Source organism: Sebastes umbrosus, chromosome 21 (genome assembly GCF_015220745.1).
Source record: "Sebastes umbrosus isolate fSebUmb1 chromosome 21, fSebUmb1.pri, whole genome shotgun sequence".
NCBI lineage: Eukaryota > Metazoa > Chordata > Actinopteri > Perciformes > Sebastidae > Sebastes > Sebastes umbrosus.
In genome coordinates, this window is record NC_051289.1 from 8,687,241 (window position 1) to 8,707,301 (window position 20,061).

Genomic DNA, 20,061 nt, shown 5'->3' on the forward strand with positions numbered 1-20,061 from the left:
TGTTATGCTACCGCCTCGTTAATATAGATGCGTGTGAGAGAGTAAACAGGTTTTTGGCCGCAGTGAAAAAGTTGTTTTTGAAAGGCTAAACGCCAACACATATGGAATTAAGCAGAATATTTCCTCATATAAAACATTTTTTTAACAATTTTGGAAATGATGCATCTATATTTTGTTCAAAAAATGTTGACTGAGGACTGCGACAATTTTTAACGTTTCAGAGACGATCAAGGGCTGAGCGCCACGTGTCTCGCTGTGTGTGTTCGAGAGAGAAAGAAAGGGAAAGAGAAGGTGGAAATAAAACTTGCACACTAATATACTAAAGGCATAAGCGATGCCACACGATGACTCCTCTTAGACCACATTCCCCGCCGTTAAATTTTACACAAACACCGGGATTGTGAGGCACATTCCAACCAGGCGACCGGAGTGGACACCGGGGATATGGGCTTATTGATTTCAGCGCCATTTAAAATACTATTTGGTTATTGAAAATGAGACTAATGATTTCAAATGGCTCTTATACACAATGTTTAACCTTACAGATTAAATTGTGATGAATTGTGAGTGTTTTCTTGCTTTTAGACTAGTCGACTGTTCTAAACTTCTGTTTAAACGCCAAGGAAATTAGTCGTTAGGAAAATCCCTATATTGTGACTACTACATAGACATATTCTTCTTTAGCACCCAGACACCGCTTTCTTTTAAATGATCTTTTTCACTTTCCTTTCTCCATAATAACTATTACTCCTCATGGTACAATATGGAAAGAAAAGTATGGGCACAGAAAGGTAATTAAGTTTTAATAGCGTCTCTAGATCGATGCATTTTTTCCCTTCAGTCCTTGTCTTTATTAAAGCTTGTGCCTGTCCATCACAGAGCGCTGAGGCAGTGATATGTTTTATAGCTTTTCTCTACAAATGGAGGCGTGTTCATGAGCTACAGCAGCACAACTACACCCTCCATTTCAGGAGAGAGAGATTGCCCGTCCTTCTCTCCTTCTCACTTCTCCCCTGCGCAGCCCTCCCTTCAGTTTAATTGGGGCATTTTTTGCTGACTGCGTGATTGATTGACAGGTCGGGAGTGGGATAAGACAGACACGACGCGCAGAGCAAACCGAGCAGTCAATCAAGACATCGTTCCCGGTAGAGCATCAGGCTGACAGCTGGGAGGACGCACACACACATATACACACACAGACACACTATGAAGTACACAAGCACAGATACTGTATACACTCAATCTGTAATTGCCTGTTTAGTTGCAACACATTTTCAACTGCAAGCTTAAAGGAACTGTTCAACATCTTGACATTTACTTGCTTTCTTGCCGAGAGTTAGACGAGAGGATCGTTACCACTCTCATGTCTGTCTGCTAAATACGAGGCTACGGCCAGGAGCTGGTTGGCTTAGCTTAGATTAACATAAAGATAAATATATTGCTTCTTGTTTAATGGACCAGCATATAAGACACACAAAAACCATAACTTGTTTTTATACTTTGGTTTTTGTACAAATTAAAAAGACAAGATATAACTTGTTAAGTCAGAGGGATTTATTAACTTTTGGACGGAGCCAGGCTAGCTGCTTCCCCCTGGTTTCAGTCTGTATGCTAAGCTAAGCTAATGTCTCCTGGCCGTAGCTTCATATTTAACAGACAGACATGGGAGTGTTATCGATCTTCTCATCAATTCCCATAAAGTCAAACTAAAACTTCAAATGTGAATACTGTAAATATACCAAAGCTGTTGAAGTTCAGCTCTTTTTCAACTCAATCGTTAGTGTTAGTTTTGTTATTTGTTAAGTGAAAATTATATTCCGATTTGCATCTATGAGGTTTACAGCTGATTATAACGCTGTTGCTTCTTTAGTCATTAGAGCACTGAATAATATAATATAATATGAACATTTGCAGTATCTTCAGTAGTAGTTAAAACATACCATACAGAGACCAATGGAAATATTATTTTTTATCCCTTTAAAGTGGAACAAACTGCAGGAAGCTTTCAAATTAGATTCACAGAATACAATTTAGCATTCATGTCAGGGAAGTCACAGGAGTGCTGATGTTTAATTACATATTTTATCATATCTCTAACGTATTCCATCTATTCTGAGTTATTTGCATTTCACTTTTACTACTGTAGGTACTATTTGTTTATTTGAAGCCATATATTCTATGCAGAACCTTTGTTCTCAAGGGAGCATCAATATAAAAACAAATTGTCAATATATTGTTCTTCTAGTAGTTACATTGAAATGAATGGCATCATACTACATTGTTTCCAGTTTGAAGAATGAAGTAAAAGTAACTTTTAATCTTTGTTTTTGCACTTGGACCTTCGCCTCACCTTGCACTGTGAGCTCCTGCGGCTCAGTAAGGGTCCCGATATGCGGGCGGCGTCTCCGGCTGCCTGGGGGAAGGAGCTCTCCAGGTAGAGGTAGTGCCCTGAGGGGTCTCTCAGGGTGTGGTCACTTGAAGGCCCGGTGCCAACTGTGGGAGTGCTGCCCGCTTTGATCAGCCAATCAAAGTCATCCTGTCGGCACTGACGCCATGAGCAGAGGTCAAATTCAAAACTGCAGCGCCCGCTGAAGCCCTCTGAAAGACACCAATTAAAAAATGAAATAAATTCAGGCTGTCAAAATGATCTGAGAATTAATCAATCGCAGGGTGTCGTCAGTCAGAAATGAGAGGAGGCCTCACTGCAGATATAGGGGTCCTCGTCAGAGTTGTCCCCGCAGTGGTTGATGAAGTCACACAGGTTGTCCTGGGGGATGCAGTGGCCGTTAGCGCAGGCGTACTGCTCAGGTGTACACGGCTGGTCTGAAGGAAGAGGAGGGGAGCAGTGCAGGAAGCTGACATCATCTATCACCACGTCGCCCATGTAGCTGATCCCTCGCTTCGCCCTGAACACCACCTGTTAAAGGACAACAAAGCTAGGATCAACTCTTCGTCCTGTCTGATTATCACATTTTTAGACACAAGGGTTTATGCTTAATGTCATCAGATAAGGTACTGAAACAAAAAGAGCTGATATCTGCTGTTCTAATGAGTGATGTTACTCTGCAGTCAGTTGACGAAGCTCTCAGGAAAAAAAGGAAAAGGGCACTTGGACTCATAGCTGCTCAGTGTGAAAAGGCCCTTCAGGTGCAGATTACACCATCACTCCGCTCTGACAAAGGTTAATGTGCATCAGTGAAAATGTGCAAAGGCCGTGGCATTTGGTCAAAGAGATGCAATGACACGGGACCTCTGTCTGTCTTTGTGGTCACACTGACCTGGAATAACCTCAGCAGACACGACACCATGAAGGGATTGCAACTCTGATTACTGTCACACTCACAAGTTGAGACTCATTAGACTGAATTAGACTCCATCAATTCATTGATCATCATCGTCATCAACGTGTCCAATTTAGCCTGTCGGGACTGAAATTGGGCCAATTACATTGACGTGCACAGTTACCTGCAGAAAGAGGCTGTCTTTCAAACTGAATGTCAATAATCTGAATCGCATGTCTATATTTGGAAAAGTGATGAAGAACCTGGAATACACATCATGTCAAAAGGCATCTTCTCTGAAAACCGTCAGTTTAAGAGTTAAGAAAAGTAAAAAATGAATAGATGTTCAAGCAGCAGTAACTTTTTTGTGTTATACTCAGATTTTTGGTGATTATTCTGAGAATAAAAGCAGCAGCTTACTGTAAACAATAGAAAAAGGCATCTGATAAGATGAAGTATATATTGAAAAATATATATATATATACTACGGCTGTCAATCGATTAAAATATTCAATCGCTTAAGATACTTTACTACTTTACTTTACAAGGGACCCCTTTGAAAATGGGGTCCCTTGACCTCTGACCTCTGAATCAAATGAAGTGATTGGCACCGATGGATTTCTTAGGTTTTTTAGTTTCATATAATGTCAGTATCTTCATTCTAGCTTTAACACTGAGCCCGCTACAAACTCCGAAAGATCAACTGCATTACCCGCATTATTATTGCGTTAACTTTGACAGCCCTAATATGAACCATTTCATTGCATTGAATCTGATTATATAACACATTTGAAAGTATCTCTAATAATTTACAGACCTGGAAGTTGTCTGATAATCCCAAAAACACTTCTCCTCGTCTCCATTTGTTGCCTTGGTTACCGGTCTGAGACCAAACCTCATGAGTGATGTTTCCATACTTCAACAGCACCTGCAAATATAGTGAGAACCTTAGAACCTGATGAGTTTTTCTGATGAAACCCTTTACACTGATTATTATTCTCCCGTAGTTTTACTCGTCTTACTTGCAGCGACCCCACTGTGAATCCGCTCATGTGATACCAGAAGACCAGTGTGCACAGCGGCCCGGTGGAGGAGATGGCGGGCGTCTGGAGGTCAGTGGTTTGACCGTAGCCACCGTTTGAACTGTCTGCACACATGTACCAACCTTCAGGACCGCCTCTATGAAGATGTACAGAACAACAACAGAGTTATGTACCCAATTTGTGAGTCTAACAGCGAATTTTAGCATCAACTGAGAGTTTGCGTCATTATTGGGTTTGGTTGGTTGCACATCTGAGTGAAATTCAGTCGTTTTTTATTTCCTTGTATATAGCTGACCTTCTTAAACTGCTTTTAGGAAGGTCTCTGGACTCTGACTGCTTTGATGGTGTGCCACCTCTTTCTACTCTGATGTACTGATGTATAGTTTTGAGTGCCCATTTGTCCTCTGGAAAGCACAGCCTGTCTTTTTTTGTGATGTTGAACAAACGATGTTCTTCTATTCTGCAATATGAAATTCACTGAAGACGGTCACTTGTTTGGTTCCTTCTCCTATTTTACTTCCACTGGCTTCCTGTAAATTAAAAGATCGCTTCCAGATGTGCAGATATATAAAATACTCTGTTTTAAAAATAATTTTCCACAAAGAAATCAATTACTTTGTTAAATATTCTTGAAATTACAGCTACTTCTTCTCCTTCATTGAAAAATCCACAATCTTCCATGCATCCATTTCATGTCTCATACTTCACTGTAAGGTTTATGCTCAATACGTACATGTGCATCGGGGGTTTCAAGTTTCTAGATCACACTTGTGTAAGCTGCATATTTAAGGTGAGCACAGAGAAACTTTCTCCTTTCAGCAGATGAATGTAAAAACAGCCTTCTAGTGTCACACTCTGTACATACATAACTCTGCACAGTGAAGGTCCAACATCTAATAAGCAACAATGTTTTGCAGTGGAGGGACTTTAAAGAAAACATTTTTTTACAGCTTAGGTCTTATTTTCATAACACTGACCATGTTTACTTTCAGTTATAACAACCAGAGCTGGAACAGTTAGTCAAATAAATATGTGTTTGGACTGTTTGTGGGACAAAACAAGTGATTTGAAGAGGCCAGTTAGGGCTTTAAGAAATTGCCATTATCTGCCAGTATCTGTCAACCAAGAAAATAACCGGCATATTAAGCGATAATGAAAATAATCATTACAGTAGTTGCAGTCCTAATGTCAACTACTTACCGTTATTGAGCTCATAAGCCAGTAAGATGATTATTGCTGTACTTGCTTTCACAGACCTCATCTGTGCCTATAGTACCTGCTCCAACTAGTATGACCAGACATCCCAGAAAAGATTTCGGGACAGTCTTGAATTATGAGCAGTTGTCCCGGATCCCGAATCCTGTCCTGTTCGTCCCAAAAATTAGACTCAACCCAAGTTTTGATTAGTTATAGCCTAATAAAACATTAAATACTGATCGTTGTGAAACCCACAGACGGGCACGGTTATGTCCGTAGCCTACATGAATTATGGCTGTTGTACTGATAAACAACTGTGCTTAGTGGCCACGCATAGCTATGACGTTGAATTAAATTATTTACAGAGGGAAGCACCTCAGTAGTCGAATGGTTACAGCTCATGCCACATAGCTGCCAAGTTCCCGGATTGATTCCAGCGGCAGGACCTTTGTTTCATGTCATACCCCCCCCTCTCTCCCCATTTCCTGATTGCCTTTTTCATCTGTCCAACAAAGGTGAATAAATGCCAAAAAAAAAAACATTTCTGGAGGGAAATTAAACCATCCATCGCTGACATGGAGCCCGGTGTCCCTGGACCTGGTCAACATCAAGCCAAAAAGAAAAAAACATTACTGCAGGTACCCATGGATCATTGCGGCCTTGTGAGATCCATACAAAGCGTTTTGCAAAGTCTGCAGGAAAGAAAGTACTATTATAATTCCTGTTCAATGACACTGAATGTAATATACTGGACTCAAAACCCACCCTGAACTCCCCTGTCCTGAAGTCCACCCATTGTCGTCTGGTCACCCTACATGTAGCTCCAACCCTTTCTGCTTCACTTCTTTAAATTCCTATTAGAGGTGCGGCTCCACTAGGGTTAAATAAGACACAGCTTCCCCTCTCCAGTTCACTCGTGCTTATCGATTGAGAGCCAGTTAAGGGTGCTGCAGGAGCGACGAAGGAGAGTTTCAGGCAGACGGGGAGGTTATGAAGGAAGATGGTGATTGTAATTCTGGCTGAGGGAGTAAATTACTGAAATCTAGTGGTGAAAGAGACATTTTCTGCTCTCACCGGCCACTCAATAAAACATAGATAAGGACAATCAGGTCACTGTCTATCCGCCGTAGACGGGCCATACTCACTCAAATCATTTAGCTTTTAGTGAAGTAAAAAGTGATAATGCATAAAATATGAGAAGAAATTGCCATTCTACATTTCTGATTATTTTACTGACATTTCATTTATTCATTTTCATCGTCGACTAATCTGCCCATTATTTTCTTGATTAATCATGAATCTTTTTGTCTATAAAATGTCGGAAAATAGTAAAAAGGAATGTCATTATAATGTCCAAGAACCTAAAGCCCTATTCACACAGGACTAGTGTTACCTGGGGACCTCTAGTGATTTGTACTAATTGCGGAGGTCGTCTGTGATCTTAATCTCGTGCGAACCTGCCATATCTGTAATTTGTAAGTAAAAACTCCACAGAAAACACAGAGGTCACGTGATAATATTTGTCCAATGTGAATTGGCATCTCATTGATTTAGGGTTGATTTTTTGTTTTTGCAAGGTTTTTTGTTTTCTCTGCGCCTTTTTTCTGGCTTTTTTCCCTGTCGAGAATTAAGGAGGCTTCATTGGAAATTTTTAGGTTTAAGTTAAGTTTTGACAGCATTGTGGTTGCAAATTCAGGAGGCTCATCTCGCTACACACCATAGAGACCCATTCACACGGGCAATGGAGCAAGAAGTTTGTGAATATTTTATCAACATAAATAGGCCTATATAAAATAATAATATTTACAATATTAAATATCAATATTACATAGTATAACATTTTTGAATATAAGCGGATGTTACGCAGAGCCTAGAATAGTGTCATTAAATTCAAGCAAAATACAGACTTCACTTATCTTGTGCGAATGCGGCGCACAAAACACAGCCAAATGTCCTCTGGTAATACTAGTCCTGTTCGAATAGGATTTCAGATTACATCTTCAAATTGCTTGTCTTTTTTTGACCAACGGTCTAAATTAAAGATATTTAATGTACTTGCATCAAATCCTCATAGTTTGAGAAGGTGGAATCAGAGAATATTTGCCATTTTTGCTTGAAAAATGACTGTAGTTTTGCTGGTACTCACAGCGTGTGGTCATTAACAGGACGGTGATACTGCTCTCCATCATGAATGCTCTCCCCTTGGTCAGGTGACCAGCGAAACGCGTGGATTGAGACCAAAGAGGAGTCGACGCTCTTCCAACCACAAGTGTCACCGCCTTCGAAATCACACTGTTCCTTCACTAGAGAAAGATAAATAAGTAGAGAAGGGACGAGACGGAAACACAAGACACAGCACTGTGAATGTTTAAATGTAATAATTAAAGCTTTCTGTGCAGAAATTCTGAGTGATGAAAATATAAATCTTTTACCACAGTTTAATTCATCTGAGCCATCAGAACAATCCCGTCTGAAGTCACACACTTTGCTGTTGGCAACACACTCCCCGTGAGCCCCACACACAAACTGTCCATCAGGGCAGCTGTGGGGCTGAACTGTGGGGGTTGGAGTGGTCACTACCGGGGTCGTGGTATTCGCTGTGGGGAGCTCTCCTGGACCAGAGAAGAAAACACAAATCAACAAGTGAAACTGAAAATAAGGGAACACAGACATTGCCCTAAAAAGTTATAGAAAAGTTCATATTTTTCTGTTATGACATAATCATTTACCTTCATATGGGACGCAGTCCAGGAAGGAAAGGTCATCAATGGCAATGTCCCCTTCAAAATCATCTCCAACTGTACCCTCTATCACAATCTGAAAAGAAAATATCAATTTAGACTAACAATTTAAAACTGGGTTGCACCCGCTATTTGTAAATCCATTTCCAGTAAATCATGCCAGTTAGCAAGCATGCATGCACGATATACAGTCATCATTAATTAAAGTTATTAATTGCACATGTAGGAAAATAGTCTACATATTTAGACAGCTATGTTTTTACCATTTACATACAAAACCAAATCACCAAAACAGCCCCAACATTATAAAAAGGTACCGCCATGTGTGGGTGCTTTTTGTTTTCTAATACTGTAAAGTGTATTTTCTTGCCTGCTTGCCAGTAAGCGTTGCTACATACACTGAATTTCAAGTTTTGTCAGCAGCTTTCCAATGCAACAAATCATTAGCTACAAGATTATTGCTTCAGATGAGTTGTGTCAACAGCCACCAGGTCTGTTGACTTTGTGCCAAGAAGAAATATTGAACGAAGAGAGTCTGATATTAGCTTTCAAAGAAAGCAGCTTGAACCTCAAAAACAAGGAGATGTTTTCTGCTGATAATGTTGTTGTAATAATCCTGCCAACACACGTGTGCACTGCAGAATAAAGCTCATCTAATAAACAAAAGAAAGCCTGTTAAATGTTAATTTGAAGCCCGATCTGGAAGAGGCCCCATGTGAGTATTCACTGTAGGTTTTTATAATGTCACATTAGCATGATTCAAGCAGCAGCAGCGTTTTGCAAACATGTTTTGAAATATTTTTCCAATAATCAGCTATTCCCAATTGCTGGCCCGGCAAACAGCTCCTCTTGGAAACAATCTAATTAACTTTAATGCTGCTCAGCTCATTGTTGCATATTTAGTGCATTAGATGCGGTCACATTGGTTATATTGAATCTCAAACACGAGCGAGTTGGTACAATTGACTATCTTGATGTCAAATCATTATACTTCGTCATTTGGTGGCAACGTGCCCACCGTGGGAGCAAATGGACCATCACGAGTCTGAATTCAATTCATCAGTGTCCCTTCTTTTTTCACTTTTACCCTTTCTGCAGTCAATTAACTTGACAAACAGAGCTCCTGTTTTCAATGCCATAATGGAGGAAAAGTCTTTAACTGCCTGTCAAGTTATACTCACTCATGAGTAATGACAACAGAACATCCATCTTGGAGAGATCGATGTTGAGCAGCGAAGCTATTAAATAGATCTTCATCATGCAACGCTGTAGTGCACTCTTAAACACAGACTCTTTGCTTCACAAGCGTTTCGTTGTTGGCTGCCGGGGAGCTGTGTTTACCAGTAGCTTATGTCTGCATCTCTGCATTTGATTACACAAAGAGACTGAATGTAAAGGATTTAAAGCAGGATGTGATGTGAATACAAGAAGTGGCATTAGAGTAAACTACCCAACAGTATATAATGAAATTTACACTAGCTTGCTTAAAGCATCAGTAATCCCCTTTTCACACCAAAATTAGCACGTATATGCAGGTTTTTTAAACACGAGAAAAAACTATAAAAATAGGTGATAGACTGACTTCTCATTGAGAGTAGACAAGTATGCCTATCTGTTGTTTTTTTTCTCAGTTGTGTAACGTTCTTTGTCACGAACGTGCTAGAAAACAGTGAAAATGTTACAGTGGTTACTTCTGCTATTTATTCAGTCTCTCTTTAAGACTAACCAAGACGGTTTTGATGAGTTTAATTTTGTTTGTTTGTTTGATTTAAGTGTGTTTGACAATGAGCAGCGAGGCAAAATTACTGTTTCTGTCAATGGAGCCAGGTGGCTTTGAGGAGTGCGAATAATGGCTGTTTATTTTCACGTCTAACTCTGTGAATTAAGGCTTTATTTCTAATAAACCAGAGTTGGTGATTGTGGGAAAGACTAAACAAGACAGTTCTGTTGAGTTTTATTTTGTTTCTGTCGAGTTTGAATGAAGTGTGTTTCGATGATCGGCGAGGTAAAACGACTGTTGTGCGACTTGAGTCTGGTGGCTTTGAAGAGCGCATATTAATTGTATGTTTTGTATGTTAATAAATTTGAATTATTGTTCAAATCCCTGCTGATTATATTTATTATATATTCACGTCAAAGCATAGCATCGTGCCAGAAAAGGGCCGAGAATTAGCATGTCCATCCGGGTGTCATGTTGCCATCACTGTCGATCGGAGCTGGAGCCAATAAATACCCGTGACTACTGCAGAGACATTTGTCCCGGGAATGAATTCAGACAAAAGCCAGATGTTAGTGGATGTTAAGGGCTTTTTTTGTCCTGTGGGAAAGGGGCTTGATACAGTAATAATCCATCATGGTTCTTAACTAAAATGAAAAAACTTTTCTTCAGTGTCAATGATTACAGTTTTTAAGGAATGCAAGGGATGTGAAAGGAATATCTGAAGCATATTCTGTCTTTCTGCTCATTGCAAAGCAAGAAATAACATTTGATGACACACTCAATCAGGCCTACTCTATAAAGCCTAAAAGCATTATAGTTACCTGGAAAGGCCGAACGCTGGTGAGGTAGAGAGTCTTCCTGTGCCACAGGTTTCCTTGTGCTCCATATCGTACCCACAACATGTACCCACGACCTGCAGCGGTGGTCCTGAGGTACACCGCCAGGCAGAACACATGTGAGCCGAACATGTGGTAATGGAAGCGGAAAACACAGCGGTGGCGGAACCTGGACGGGTCCTTTCCTCGCTGGTGGGTGGGTTGGAAGACTCTGCTCAGCAACACAGCCGTGTCTTTGAACTCCTGGGGGGTGGAGGACTCGATGAAGAGGTAGTGGCCGTAGCTGGTGCCCAGTGTGTGGTCCTTCCAGGGCCCCGTGTTAATGGTCGGAGTGGGGCCTTGGATGCGGGTCCAGTCAAACACGTCTCCTCCACTCTGCTCTTGTTTCCAGCTGCACAGCCCGTGTTCAAAGTTACACTCCAGCTCAGGAGCTGTGAGACATGACAGGAAATTAATTAAACATTGGAGACAGAAAACAACATTTTGAGCTATTTGTACTTTTCTTGACTATTTACATTTTCTGCCACTTTATACTTCTACTCATTTCAGAGGGAAATATTGTACTTTTTCTCCACTACAGTTATGTGACAACTATAATCACAATATTTTTCAGATTAAGATTTTACAAACTAAGCATATAATGCATATAATACTTAAAAATAGCTCCACCTTCACCAACTATAACAACAAAATGCTACTTACACATCAATGTATCAGTAATAATAATAATCCAATAATTAATATATAATAGCATAACAATCACAGGGCACATTTCTCTGCACTTTTACTTTTGATATTTTAAGTACATTTCATTTTTCACCATTTTCTGACATTTTCTAGACCAAACAACTAATCGATTAATGGAAAAAATAATCGACAGATTAATCAACAATGAAAATAATTGTTAATTGCAGCGGTACTCTTTTTCTTAAAAGAGTTGAAGCAGCATTGCACCCCTGTAACATTGTCAGACTCAGGATGGACAGTTTGAGCATCTGGCGCCTACATTACCCACAATGCAACTTGACCACTAACAGTTCAGTCTAAGATTCCAGTTTGTAATGCTTGTAGCGCTTATAATGTAGCCTCGAGCTGCTAGCCTCTAGCACAGCCCCCTGATTATTCTTTTCATTTTCAAACTTGTAGTTTTCAGCCCCAACCGACACAAGTGACATCACTCGAGGCATTTTATTTTGTTCTGGAGCCACAAAAGGCTTACTTTTTTCACGTATGCAGTAGCACTCAAGACCTGACAACAGACTTTGATGTGTAAAACCGGTGGAGTTCCTCTTAAGTAAAGGATTTGAGTATTTCTTCCACTACTGAATATTTGAGACACTCACAACATCCCTCCTCGTCTGATCCATCCCCACAGTCATCCACAAGGTCGCACAGCTGCAAGTGCTCCACACATGCCTTGGTATGCACGCAGTGGAAATGTGTTTGCGCTGGGCACTCCGCCACTGCAGGGGGCATTGAACAGTTCTTGAAGGTGACATCATCCAAGGCGGAGACCCCGTCAAACACACCGAGGCTAATCTTAGCCAGAGCGATCTGGAAGGGCTGGGTGATGCGTCCCAGCTGGACGGTGACCTGGTTCCAACGGGCTCCCTGGTCGTACAAAGTCCTCCATATGATAGTGTTGTTTTGGTATCCATTGATTCGAAGGAGCATGTCTGCAGCCCCCACGGAAATACCTGAGTTATAATGCCTGAAGGAGATGAGGGAGATATGGAAGCCAACATTTTACTGGCAATAATATTCCAACACAGCAATGTGTTAAATTATACTTTTGAAATAATTTCCTCACACCTGCTACTATAAATCACAGATTCCTCTTGTGATAATGCATATGCTTGCAGGATATAATACATGAGGGCTTTTGATTAGTCTGCAGAAAAAAAATGAAATTTATAAACCTCCAGCCCTTCTCTGCCAGGAGTACCCGTCCAATCATCCAGTGGAAAAATAAAATCTGTCATTTGACATAAACTTTTAGGGGCCATAAAGCTGTCAAAACATGATAGATTCAGATGCGTATCTTCTCATTGTGTTTGACTGTGAAATAAGAGATGCTGAGAGCGCAGAGCTGAGACAGGTGAAATGCTGGTTGGAGGAAAGGGAAAAAGATCAAGAGGAAGAGAGACAGCAAATGGAAAAAAGTTTGAAATTCCAGGTGGATCTACAGATTCTGGTTATGATAACAAGTCATGTTGAACAACTTTATAAAGGAAGCTACAGCGTGAGTCTCACCAGAAGGTCATGGTACACTCGGAGGCCGACTGTTTGAACCAGGGTCCTCTGAGAATAGCCCTCGGAAAAAGACTGCTACTGTTCTTCATAATAAACATGAAGTGTCCTGCAGAGAGTGAGACGACAATTACTGTTCAAACCATATCAGCGTCTACTTTATTACACACACACACACCCACATTGCTGCAAACTACTTGTTCTGCCAGACGGTGAATCATTTTTGAAAAAGCTTAACTGTTACGGATGCAGGCAGACTATTTGATTAAACGCCTTTGCTCATTATTGTTAATGCCAGATGGGTCAATTTCATCCCGTTAGAAATGTCTCTCCCTCTGGGGTTATTGTGCACAACAATGTCAATGAGTATATTAAGAAGATAAACAAAACATATCCTGGCGACTGCGATCGCCATGCCAACAGCGTCTTGTTGATGAGACAGGTCAGAAGGCAATGGCTCAATGTAGATAAGATAAGATAATACTTTATTGATCCCTGTGGGGAAATGCACATGTTACAGCAGCACAGAGATAGTTACTGTACTTTGGCTCAGTATGCACAGTATGAGGTGGTGGTGTGTTGGAGTTGGAAAGTTTTCTTGGCTCCGATTAGGTGCCTAACTGCCAAATAAACACAGTGTGAACACCACCACATACCTGCACATTGTTTTGAATCTTCGAATGGTCACAGTCATATTTTCTAAACCTTCAAACAGATGCTCCCACCAGGATATGTGTCAAAGCTTGAAGAAGCTTCCCAGAAACATAACAGGGACTTCAGCTCACTGCCGGCTGCACCGTCTCCAAATCTGAACATAATGGAGCATCTTTTCACAGCATGTGTTCACACAATGTACATAACAAAACAACAGATGGTGTTGCTCAAAAAGAAATCTGCATAATGTTATCAAGTCAATTCACAACAAGATTCCTTTGTTAAATCCATAAAGCCATCCGAAGAGTTAAACGTTTTCTGGAGGTTTGTTGTGGAGAAGAGCCTGAGTATAAAGATATGATGTTGTAACATGTTGTTGAAGATAAACCTAGGAGAGACCAGCATAGTATTGTGTATTCCAGTGAATGATGGGGTGTTAATATGCAGGATGGGTACAGCATATGTCGATTTCCTTTCTATTATTCAGATGGCTGAGAAAGCATTTCTCCATGAAGTGCTTATCTCTCAAAAACACACAGACAAGGGATTTTCTTTCCTTCCACGTAACCTTGATTAGATCTCTAGATAATATTATCTTTTGCCAGTTATTTCTGACCAAACACTGTCCGGGGTGACACAGTGAAATCATATTATCGGCATATCATATTTCGATTCTTATTTCAGTGATTGGTGATGGCAACTGCATATTGCAGATGGCAGCATTGCTACTGAACATGTGTGGTGTGTTTGTTTCTTTACCCTCAGTGCTGTTTGTCGAGTGGTCCAGAGGGGGTGGGTGGTAGTCTGGAGACACCTCCACAGAAGAGCCCCTGAGCCAGTCAAAGCCATCGCCAAGGGTGAGTTCGTACCAGCCGCAAGAACCACCCTCGAAGTCACACTGAGAGGCTGAATGAGTAGAGGGATAGAAAAGTATTTAAATAAAGTGGAGATTGAAAGTTTATTCTTCTGTGTGATACTGACTGGAAGCTCCAGAAAAAGCTACTGAAGGACCATGTGGTGAGATTCTTGTATCAACTTTTGTTTCCGAGGTCAAGAATACACTTTCAATCTAAACTTTCAAACTTTTGCTGTAAAACCACAACTCCCAAGGTGCATTTCGGCAACTGACAATACAATTAACAGTTTATAAATCAATTCACTCTTAGATCCTGGGTTTATTTTGCATTAATTTTGCAACTATGTTGCCAGATTTTGTTCACAAATTCAATGACGACGCGTTTTAAATGCACATTCACTCTGACTGGCTAGAGAGGTGAAGTCCCGCCCCCTTCCAGTGGACCACAATGGGACCTTATTTTGGAAAATATATGAACGGTAGTCAACGGTGAGAGACAAATATTTATTTGATCCCATTTGAATTGAGTCAAACAAGGTTCTTACGGCAGCTGGCTTCGTCCTCTCCGTGGGGACAATGTGGGGTGAAGTCACACACTTTGCTCTCCTCGATGCACTCCCCACTGCCACAGGAAAACAACGAGGAAGGGCAGACAGGAGGAGGAGGTACACTGGTCTCTACCACAGGAATAGAAAATGAAAGATTAATACTACCGATATTACAGTGTTCAGTTACAAGAGACACTTTGATAACCAAGAGCTATCAAAGCAGATGTAGACCCACCAGATACAAAGAGCTGCGGCCGTTATCGCCAACTCCTATCAAGTGATTTTATCATTAAAGAGCACTTATGGGAGATCATGGTGGATTAATATAGATGAGCTCAGCTGCGTCCAGAGAAGAGCAAGTACATTAGCTGTGTAATGGAAGATTAGACTCAAATGTGAAGTAATAAAAAAAGTTCAGATATTTTGATCAATAGTACGTCCGAGACCCCAGCTCTTAAATTAACTCAATTTCACTGTGCTTGTGAGGAGTATTGGAAACATAAAGTGAAAAATTGTCCATTTTATTAAATGGCTTTTGGCTGACTATTGAAAATCAGTCTTTAAATGGTTTCTAATTTAAGATTTCTGCAATAACTAACTTTTTGAACATGGGATGAGCCATGCTGACAATTACATGAGGTCATTAAACTGCATTTACTTCTACAAAGAATAAAAGATCCCCCACTCTATCAGATGCAAAGGGGAAAAAGTATCACAGAGTTGTAGGGGGTTTCAAACAGAGCTGCAGTACTCAAGTCTGGTCTCAAGACCACTTTTTTGAAGTCTTGCACTTGCCTTGGTCTTTTGCCTTGTTGGACACGCTGCTGCTAAAAATATTCCGGATTATTTTTGTACAAGTCTGTACAGAGTTTGTCAGGAATATCCTGCATAGCATACCTTGAACTTCAGTTGGAGACTCAACATGTTGCCAAGGATAGGAATCAAAGGAGGCAGCTCGTTGTGATCTTATGTAACATATTGTAGTGGACAAACTGGCAATTTCAGTCTCATGTTTGACTAAAAAGTAAGGAAAACCTGTAGCACTCTTGCTACGAACAATAAATATGTAATCTATCTTAAATAAATCATCTAGGTTAGACAGCAGAGCTTCCCTTGTCATTAATGAATGAGGAAGTAGGATTTTTTAAAAATGTATATATTCTGTAAAAATCCTTCTTTGCAATTAAAGCTCAGCATATGCCCATAACACCCTTAAAAACTGCAGTGCTTAAGCTCAGACCATTGACATCTAACATTAATTCTGCATCTAGTGCAACTGTCCACTCTGGCCTTGATGCTCCACCAGAGACCTAAAAAAGCTGAAGGCCACAGGTCAGAGTCGACATGAGACAATCAATAAAGCTCAACTCTTGTTTTACAGGCAGAAAGCAGGAACATCATCCTATATTCGATGAAGTATAGCAGCTGTAAAGATGCTATAGTTTGTGCTTCCAGCTGAAATGCCTGTATATCACCAAGGCGACATGTAAAAATGCCGTCCAAAATGCCAAGAGGACAGTGCTTTGTCAAACGTTCCCAGCCAAGATGTTAAGCAGTATCATATTCATCACTGAGCTGCAGGCAGCACACTATAGCAGACATAAATAAACCCATACATTGTGGCACTGACTGCTCCGTGTTCAGTGCAGGAAACCGCGTAGTAAGCACTATTCTAATGATTCAGTCATTCTCTTATGAATCCCATCTATTAGTGTCTCCCCCCTGTTATCAGTATTCAAAACAGGTTTGTGGTGGTCTGTTTATGTGTGGCGATATTTTAAAAATGTCAAGGTCTGAACTTGTCCCGTCTGTGTAGTGAGATGTTATTAATGGTGGCAGTACCAGGCTCAGTCTCACAGCCAGGACTGAAGGATAGGTCATCGACGGCCAGGACCTTGGAGGCATTGCTGTCAGCGGAAAGTTGCCCTCGAATCACCACCTGGTAGATACACAGAAAACATCGTCAGCCTCTTTTTATTACCTTTCTACATAGTCTGTTTGTCTTTATGTATCCTGGCCTGTGTGCACACTCAGTATGTGTGTGCTGTGCCATAGTGCATTTGCATGTCGTATGCATTGACTGTATATAAGAACAATGCTAGCTAGCTATAAACATCGTGTTTTCTCTGACTCATAATATCCAAACTGCACTGATCAAAGTCCACAGAAAAGCTTTATCTAAACCAGTGGAGTTTTATAACCCATCATTTACGACTGATCTAAACGTATGGTGGAGTGTGTCATCATGGGTGATGGAAAATGCCCCCTCAAATACACAATTTTCATTGGTTACTGTATACTTTTTAGCTGGTATTTCCTTGTTTCTTAAAACTGGACTTTGAGGCCATAAAAGTAATACAATACAATCTATGGGATGATAGCAATGAGTGTATAAATATAAAACTGTTTATTTAGGATTTCACAGCCAAACCAGCCGGATTTATCTTATCCAGACAAAGTGCCCTCACTCTCGGGGTATCTTTATCCACAGAGTCACTTAGTTATTCTCAGTAGAAGCAGCACTACAAACACATCATAGATTACATTTTCTGTGTTTTTGTTTCAAGTTTTAGGCCAAATGTACAGTGTATATGTATATGTGTGCATGTAAATCTTAATAAAGCTGTCCAAAGTAAATTGTTTTCTACAACACAATTAGAGGAAAACTGCAAAGCCCTGGGGATATTTAAGCAGGTGAAAAAGTGCAGATCACTAAGCGAACTGAGTGAAATTGAAATCGCCCGAAATCACCGTGGTAAATAAAAAAACAATTAATTCAGCTGCCTTTTAAAAACAGGAAGTAGCTTAATGGAGGGGAAAGTGAATGTGGGCAGAGAGTTGACCTCTCTTTACCATGTTATGAAACTGATGTGGCTGAAGTCAGTGACAGATGGTGAAGGCAGAGAGGAGGAGAAGGGTGACACACTGACATTGTCTGACGAGATACTGTAGGAAGGACACTAACAGCAGGCTTCATAGGACTCCAGATGGCCTCTGAAGGGTCCAGTTGGGTCAATACCACCTCACTGCACACAAACGGCTCCTGTTGTGCGGCTCGTTTCTGCTGTGATGACTTCATCGGTCTCATGGAAACTTATAGTTAATATCTTACATGGTATATCATAAAAGTGCTAAATGCGAGATTGGGAGCATTTCTATTGCCTCCGCACGGCTCGCAACATGGCGACTAACGGTGCTAACAGCGCTAACAGTGAAGACAACAGCAACAGTGCTGACAAAGGCCCGGCCCGGCTATGTCAACAAAGCACAAAGAAGCTCTGATTACAACACACACCAAGGAAGAGCAACTTCATTTTCTGCTCAGGTAGATATTACTCCTCTTTACCTTTACATACCAAATAGTTATTTACTTCTATATTAAGGATCAGGATAACATATTTAGCATCTTTAACATGCAATAAAAATATCAATATATTGGCAAACAGTTGCTAAATTATACGTCCAGCAAATATGGAGCAACATGGAGTCGATCCCAGCTGATATTGGGCGAAGGCGGGGTACACCCTGGACAGGTCGCCAGACTATCATATACTACTATTCACTCTCACATTCACACCTACGGGCAAGTTAGGGTGACAAATTAACCTAACCTACATGTCTTTGGACTGCGGGAGGAAGCCGGAGAACTCGGAGAAAACCCATGCTAACACAGGGGGAGAACTTTGGGCCCTAAAGTAATAGAACTTGACTGATTGATTTTCAATTAAGTATTTTATATACTTTACAATATTAAACAGCAATATAAAATTCTATTATAGTAAATTGTGAATGTTACAGACCTGAAAACTGTGATTGCTGGAAAATGTAATCACTGTCCGCTGCCACATTTCCATCTGTGGTTGTGTGGAGTGTTTCCACACCTCCGTGCTCTGACCCGGTAAGAGAGTCTCAACCAAGACCTGAAGATCTCCATGTTTTGCCCCAACATAATGGTAGAAACTCATCTGTTAGATGAAAACACAAGGAAGATATTACCAGTTGTTGTAATGGGGTTGTTGATGGTTTTGTGTGCATGCCAACAGAGGAGTTTTGCTACCTGGCAAGTCTGACTGGGCATGAAGACGGGACTGTTCAAGTCTGCGGTGGTACTGTTTCCACTGACAGGTGAAAGGGACAAGAAATGTGCTAAAGGAGAGGATAAATATGAATAAATCAGATACAGTATAAGGTAAAGATTGTGATGTCAACAGTATGTCCCATATGATTGATGCTCCTACCTGATGTGTTGTTCGTGTGGTCTTGTTTGAGTCCCGGGACATCAGTTGTTCTGGTCCATCCAGAGAGCATTTCTGAGCTCTGGATCAGGTCACAGAATCCCTCCTCAAAGTTACACCTCTTATACCTGGAGCCTGCAACAACAAAAAAATACTTATGCTCTTTTGTGTTTCACCCTGAAATATAGTTTGCCATTAATCTGTGTATTGGAATTAAGCTGTGGGTTCTACACAAAATAAAGATTCATCAACTCGGCAGAGCTCAGAAATAAAGTGGTTTCTCATTATAAGCAACTTGTCTTAATCTAATTCGACTTTATGGCCAAATTTGCAACGAGGGACTTTAAAGAATTAGTGATAATACTGTACAGTATTTTCAGAGGTATGCCAGGCAGGATCAGCAATGATGCAACCAAGAATTACATTTATATTACTTCATATTTTAAGATTTGTAAAGAATTGAATATCCTCACGGAAACTTCTTGTATTTTTTGGCTGCCATGGTATTGGGTATGCTATATTGAAAACTGTGGAGTTATCAATAATGTTTTTAGTACTTTATGTGTCCAAGCCACTGTTAAACTGTTATTTTGATTCAGATGTGTAAATTTATATCAGGTATAGTTTGTTTTATACTATAATTTCCTGCTTTACTCACAGTCTTCCTCGTCGCTGCCATCTCCACAGTTGTCAGTGAAGT

General features: G+C 40.5%; 1 protein-coding gene across 4 annotated transcripts in view; it reads right to left on the reverse strand.

Annotated features, from left to right (window-relative positions):
* Positions 1-20,061, reverse strand: part of malrd1 (MAM and LDL receptor class A domain containing 1) — a 61,035-nt gene that overhangs the window by 35,528 nt on the left and 5,446 nt on the right. For all 4 annotated transcript variants that reach the window (XM_037757579.1, XM_037757577.1, XM_037757578.1 and 1 more), the window contains exons 2-17: positions 19,365-19,496; positions 19,184-19,272; positions 18,927-19,091; positions 16,969-17,065; positions 15,124-15,255; positions 14,482-14,628; positions 13,072-13,177; positions 12,162-12,529; positions 10,804-11,249; positions 8,251-8,338; positions 7,954-8,133; positions 7,668-7,824; positions 4,304-4,460; positions 4,099-4,209; positions 2,704-2,917; positions 2,351-2,598 (exon numbers count right to left, since the gene is read on the reverse strand). In XM_037757579.1, the coding sequence (XP_037613507.1) occupies positions 2,351-2,598; positions 2,704-2,917; positions 4,099-4,209; positions 4,304-4,460; positions 7,668-7,824; positions 7,954-8,133; positions 8,251-8,338; positions 10,804-11,249; positions 12,162-12,529; positions 13,072-13,177; positions 14,482-14,628; positions 15,124-15,255; positions 16,969-17,065; positions 18,927-19,091; positions 19,184-19,272; positions 19,365-19,496 (2,837 nt within the window). The remainder of the gene's footprint in view (positions 1-2,350; positions 2,599-2,703; positions 2,918-4,098; positions 4,210-4,303; positions 4,461-7,667; positions 7,825-7,953; positions 8,134-8,250; positions 8,339-10,803; positions 11,250-12,161; positions 12,530-13,071; positions 13,178-14,481; positions 14,629-15,123; positions 15,256-16,968; positions 17,066-18,926; positions 19,092-19,183; positions 19,273-19,364; positions 19,497-20,061) is intronic.